Source organism: Tamandua tetradactyla, chromosome 4 (assembly GCF_023851605.1).
Source record: "Tamandua tetradactyla isolate mTamTet1 chromosome 4, mTamTet1.pri, whole genome shotgun sequence".
In the NCBI taxonomy this organism is placed as follows: domain Eukaryota; kingdom Metazoa; phylum Chordata; class Mammalia; order Pilosa; family Myrmecophagidae; genus Tamandua; species Tamandua tetradactyla.
In genome coordinates, this window is record NC_135330.1 from 11,224,510 (window position 1) to 11,231,002 (window position 6,493).

Here is a 6,493-nt window from a genome sequence, read left to right on the forward strand (position 1 = left end):
TGAATCAGGAAGGGGTTTCTTATGATATTCATTGCCCTTTTTATTCCCTTGTTTAGTACCTAATTGCTGTGCCATTTCTTTAACTGTGTCTTGCACTAAGGTCTTAATTAGCAGCATCTTTATTCTGGGGACCAGGGGGCAGGGGGGGTCGCTGCTAAAGCCACAGAAGCACTGAATGCCCCTCAACCTGGGCCACTGAGTCTCAGCTTAACCTGAGACACAGGAGTCCCAGTTGGGGTCTCAGAATATTCTTTAATTCGAGGCTTAGGAATCTTGGACATTACTTTTTCAGGCTGGACTTTGAAGCCTTAGTCCACACGACTTTTACCTGGGGACTAGCAGTAAGCTCTAGAGCCTTCAAGGAGAGGCTAGGGGCCTGGCTAGTGGGTAAAATGCCATGTCCAAAACATTCGACTTGCGAATGTCCTACTTTGGGGGTCCAGGAATCCACCGAGCAGCACATAGTTCAGACGTTCTCGTCCCTTCATGGTCACCGAGCTGTAGAAGGGGCACTTCTCAAATCTGGGTTCGTCACCTGGCACGGCTAACAGAGGTCACACCGAACCGGACTGTGGAGGAAAAAGAGGTTTATTTATGCCAGCAGGAGGATTGGAAAGTTTTCCCAAATCAGCCTCTCCAAAGTGACTTTTTCAATTGGCTTTTATGCAGGTCAAAGACAAAGAGAGATAATCATCTTAGTTAACAGGTAACAATGATCTGGAGAACTTCAGTAGTATATCTTGTTATTTCCGATTTCCCACAGGATTTACATCCATGACGCCTTTCCAGTCTTGGGAGATAGATGTAAAGCTTTGTTCATATGAGAGTTTTGGGACCTTGGATGAAAGCTTATTTAAATCTAGGTGCAGACTTTGCATATTACTATGTAAAGTCTAAGAGCTCCCATAACAGCTTGCTTCCAGTTTTAAAGTTACATTCAAAGGCTGTTTTCTTCCCAAGGCCGTTTTAAAGGTCACATTTTAAGGCTACTTTACTTAGTACCTTGCTTACAGTTTTAAGATTTTATTTAAAAGTTATCATTACAAATATAAATCAATGAAATTCAGAAGATTTAAACAATTCCGTATTTTGATGTTCCCTGTAGTCTCTGTGATGACTACTGGTCCTTCTCCAAGAATGGTGGAGAATCAGTCAGAGTTTATACTGTTGAACAGGGCAACTATAGGAGGTTCTAAAAAAGCAAATAAAGGAACCAGTGAGCAGTCAGAGCTGTGAATGTGATGAGGCTGGGGGTGGAGTGAGCTAGAGGAAGAGAATACTCAGAGAATATTCAAAAGGGGAAGTGAAGGGCAGAGCGACAGAGAGGAGCAGGGAGAAGAAACCATTTGGGAGGGTGCTGGCCAACTATTTAGTGTCACCCTTTTATTGCGAAGGTGACTAGAGTCAAAGCCGGTGACAAGGAAAGAAGCTGGAAGCCAGAGGGGAAAGTCAGAACTGGGGGTGGGGTGGAACTGAGAGACTGAGTAGTAGACTCTGGGGCTGAGGGAAGCAGCATATTTTTTGTGTGTGGGCAGACAGTGGCTGAAGGGGAAATTTGTACGTTTGTTGGAGAAGGAAGTCAGAACAAAGATACTGTGTGATTAGGTGTGTTGAGAACAGATATCAAAGACCAGCTTTTCTGAGAGAAAGAAATACTATCTGCAAACAAAATGCTGTTTCTGCAGCTTTCATTGCTAGCTCTTCTCTTCCCAGGTGGTGACAATGAAGAAGGTAAGAACTCTTAGCAGCAACCAGCAAGGGAGTGAGGGGGTTGGTGTATTTACACACAGGTGTGTGTTTGTGTGGGGTGGTTACAGCAGGATATACCTGGAGAGTGAATGTGCCAGGCTAGTTCCATTATGGATATTGCTGTCTCCAGCTCCCTTTGCTCTTTGGAGGTTATCGGTAAAGCATGGAGCCTTGGGGCAGGCAAGTACCTGCTGATATAAAACTGTGGCTTCTCTGTTCTCCACATTCGGAGGTCTCCCTCACCAGCCACCTTTCTTTTTCCATTGTATCTTCTACCCAATGTATTTTTTTCTCCTCTTTGAATGCATTCTTTTGTCACTTACAGCCTTTCAGAAGCCTGTCTCCTACCATATCATCCAGATTTCATACATTTACAACCATTCCTGGGTACAATCTCTGGGCTCAGGATGGTTGGATGAGTTGCAGACTCATGGCTGGGAGAGTGACTCTGGCACCATCATTTTCCTGTGGCCCTGGTCCAAGGGCAATTTTAGCGACAAGGAATTAATGGACTTAGAACAACTATTCCGTATGTACTTCATTGGATTTCTTCGGGAAATTCAAAACTATGAAAGCACATTTCAATTAAAGTGTAAGTTCAGTTCCCTCAACGGGGTGGGACTCAGGGTCAGGATGAGATGTTTCAATGAGCTTTTTCCTATTCCTCTAGGAAACAGCTTCCACTCCCCTCTGAGCCCTTATACTCTCCTTTCACCATAAAACTACAATCACACACTTTTGGGCAGAGATTATAATCTAGATCCCAATTCTTTACAAGCTTCAAGTCTTTTGCTACTTATGAACTCCTCTCATTGATTGCAGACTTGAATAACATCTTCCTTTAGTGTTCTCCAATGTTTCCCTGGCCTCCGGCCAGATCCTCCCATGCTCTTCACTCCTTAAAGTGTGAGCTTCTCTTCCATTTAATCTCTTCAGCAATCTCTGCTATACATTCATTGTAACCCATTGTATTCTGTTTGCCCTAGATTACTATAATCCTAACACTCTTCTTCTAATTCCTCCTCTACCCTTTTGCCCACACTGTTTACATCACTTTCAATAATTTCACCTCTTTCCTGATGTTAGTTAATCTCTTCTTCTGCATCCAAGCCCTATCAATCCCCACCTTTCAATTTCTGATCACATTAAACTTTGTTCCATTTCCTCACATTCCCCAAGCTTCTCTCTTCTGCTTCTGTTAGTTTTTCTTTCCGTTCATTTTATTTTATCTTTTTGACTCCTTCTTTCTTCCATTTAATGATCACCTTTCCCCAGACCCCTGTGAAGTACAGATGACAGGAGGCTGTGAGCTGCATTCTGGAGAGACTGCAACAGGCTTTCTGCGGGCAGCTTATGAAGGATCAGACTTCTTGAGCTTCCAAAACAATTCGTGGGTCCCCTCTCCAGAAGGTGGAATTAGGGCCCAAAATATATGCAGAATACTCAATCAGTATGAAGGCATCAAGGAAATAGTGCATGGCCTCCTCAGTGACACCTGCCCACGTTTCATCTTGGGTCTTTTAGATGCAGGGAAGGCATATCTTCAGAGACAAGGTCAGTCCTATACCCTCCCTCCAAGAATTTTCTATTCCAAAATCACATATTCCCAGTACCCCCTTTAAATGTTGCCTGGGAAGGAGCCAAAGAAGAGAAGGAAATAATGGGTTATTGGTTCCTTGAGGTGGGAAAGATGTGTCTTTATTAACTGACAATGGGGATCTGTGTTTGAGGCCTCATCTGAGTTTTCTTTCTTGTCCTCTCCAGTGAGGCCACAGGCCTGGCTGTCCAGTGGCCCTTCTCCTGGGCCCGGACGTCTGTTGCTGGTTTGCCATGTCTCTGGCTTCTACCCTAAACCGGTGTGGTTGACGTGGATGCGGGGTGAGCAGGAACAACCAAGCACACACCGAGGTGACGTCCTGCCCAACACGGATGGAACATGGTATCTCCGGGTCACCCTGGATGTGGCAGCTGGGGAGACGACTGGCCTGTCCTGCCGCGTGAGGCACAGCAGTCTAGACGGCCAGGACATTGTCCTCTACTGGGGTGAGAAAGAACTGTGGCTTAGGCTGGAAATGGGGGTTGGTTCTTGAGCAGATTGGGAGGAAAAGTGAAAATTAAGATATTTTAGGGGTTCTGGATTCAAAACGGATAAACATAAGCCATCCAAGGTGTAGAAGAGTTGAAAATGAGGCACTTGTACAGGCAGGAGGATGTCAAGGTTTATCTCCTTCCCTGAAGAGGGATGAGAGGAGAAATAGAAATGAGACTGATGAGGCAGATATTCAAACCAACAAAGGAAGACCAAAAAGATGCAGAAAAGCAGGGGGTAGATTTGAAATGACATTCTTATCTGCACTCAAATCCACAGAAAATCACAGCTCCAAGGGCTTGATCTTCTTGGCAGTGATACTGCCCATGGTGCTCCTGGCAGGCCTTGTGTTTTGGTTTAGGAAGCGCTGGTAAGTTCTTTGTATCTGCCTTTTCCGTTCGCCACTGCAACCTACCCTCTACCTCCCCAACCCCATCCTTCCATAGTTTCTGTTTCTCTCTCTTCAGTTTTACTTCTCCGTCCAGTCAGTCCCCTTCTCTCTTTCTCTTCAGTGCTCCCCTCTACCTTTATAAAGGCTTTCCATCTCTGTTTTCATACAGTTCATATCAGAACATCTGGTGAGCCTCCTCTCTACTATTCTCCCTTTGGCGCCTGAACCCAGCAGCCCAGGGGCTCAGAAAACAGTGAAACACAGCATGGGGATGGCAGACTTTCATCTCTCCATGTAAAATTGTTTTTGATTGTTTATTTCTGCTTTATGACTGGTTGTGAATTGTAATTTTGTAGGATTTGTCCTTGTGACCTAGTTATGGAGCTTTAAAAGATAGGTTTTAGCTCTGAATGGAAGGGGGTCTTAGGAGCCCACATATTCAAAGATCAATAGAGCACTTCAGATGTCACTTACTTGGGAGACTTCCCAGATTCACAAGTGGGACACAGATGCTCCTTTGTCTGAACTTCTATTGCACTTTAGCTGTACTTTGCTAAACACATTCACTTCATCCCATTTGTTGCAGTTTTTCAGGCCCCTTTCCCCCTTCCAATATTTAAGCTCCTCAAGTGAAAAGTCCAAGTCTTCTTAATATGTCTCCATACAAAGTGCCTGTAATATGGTCCCAATAAAAGCTTGTGATGAACTGTACCAACGTTGTAATCTTTTCTTACTCTTTTCCTTCCTGACACCTCTGTAGTACTTGAGGCATTTGATGCTCATCTTGCTTAAAATGCTTCTCGTTTGGCCAAGAGGCTTCACACCTCCCTAGTTTCCTGGTTTCCTCTTTGATCCCTGGAAGCAAAACACATTTTTTCCTCTTACCACCCTTAATATTTATTGCTATAGAGAACCATTAGAGTGTAGCTCTTGCTCCAAACAAACTCTCATTGTAAACAAAAAACAGCAGGGCAGGATGTAGGACCCTGCTACTCAGTGCGGTTCAGGGTCAAGCAGCAGAGATATCACTGTGGAGCTTGTTAGAAATGTGCAATCACCTCAGATTCAATGAATCCTTATGTACATGCTAGCAAAATCCCTAAGGGGATTTTTAGGTGCAGTACGGTTTGAGACACACTGATGTAGGTGATGGATGAGGGGTGAAAGGACAAGTACATCACTGGGAAGAGAGAAAATGGTCAAGAAAAGAGGACAAGGTATTGCTCTTCAGGATTGAATTGGAATCAAGGCCATGAATACACCAGAAGCAATGTGAGTTGATGGCTACACTATAAGTGCTTTAGGATTCATTCATTAACTCAACTAGTATTTCTGACACAGTTAGCATGCAGCAGGAATATATTGGGCAAAAATTAGTAGGAGAAAGAAATCCAAATATCATCACTGTTTGCTGAGTTTGAAAATTTTGCCTTATCAAATTTAATTCTGCAGTTTACTTTTTGCCATTGTTTGTTGTGTTTTTCTTTGTTTCCTGTATAGCCAATCTCCCCCACATTGCAACTTACTTCGAATGAACTAAGGAAAAGGAACTTTGCTCTATGTTGTTTAGAGGACAGAGAGAGGGGATCTAGGTCAAGGAGAACATCGAGGTACAGACGGCAGCAGTTGCATGTCAAGATTTTTGGAAAAAGAAGAGGGGATGGGAAAGGGGAAAAAGATGAAAAAAATAGGGACTAGGGGACAAGAAAGAGTGGGTCTGCTCCAGTCTTCCCACCAGACTAGACAAGGTTAGTTGCTTCTATAGATTCCAATCGACTTTGTCATCTTTGCATAGCAGCCGTGTGGTTTTGGGTTGGTTGATTCCACCCTCAGCTGTAGTCCTGGACTCTGATTAATCTAAGGTATGACCACCCATCCTTGTTGACAATGAGATAGGCTGAAGGGTAAATAGGTAGCCTGTAATTTGAGCCGAACATTACATAGATTCCACCTACCCTTACTCAGAGTGATCTTTCAGGATGGGATATCTGCCCTAAAGTGGTTTAGTTTAAATGAAGCATTTGTATTTGATGATAAAAGAAAGAGGTGCTGCTCTCTCTTCTCCTGGATGATATGGGGTGGGATGTAAAACCTGAAATAGTTAAAGCCATGTTTCACCATGAGGAAAGCAAGCCTGAAAATGACATGCAGGAGAGACCTCAGAACCACAGAGGCAGCCAGATTAAACCACCCAAAACCTGAATGACCCCAAGACTTCTCGGTTGAGATTCCCTTTGTGGTTTCAGTCAATCCAGTTGGTTTTT

General features: G+C 43.9%; 1 protein-coding gene across 1 annotated transcript; it reads left to right on the plus strand.

The window, feature by feature from the left end:
• Window positions 1-1,268: 1,268 nt before the first annotated feature.
• Window positions 1,269-4,940, plus strand: LOC143680014 (T-cell surface glycoprotein CD1a-like). Its single transcript, XM_077156577.1, has 6 exons — window positions 1,269-1,731; window positions 2,075-2,341; window positions 3,025-3,303; window positions 3,514-3,792; window positions 4,118-4,208; window positions 4,399-4,940. The coding sequence occupies exons 1-6, from the start codon at window positions 1,671-1,673 to the stop codon at window positions 4,418-4,420; spliced, it is 999 nt and encodes a 332-aa protein (XP_077012692.1). The 5' UTR covers window positions 1,269-1,670; the 3' UTR covers window positions 4,421-4,940.
• Window positions 4,941-6,493: the final 1,553 nt, after the last annotated feature.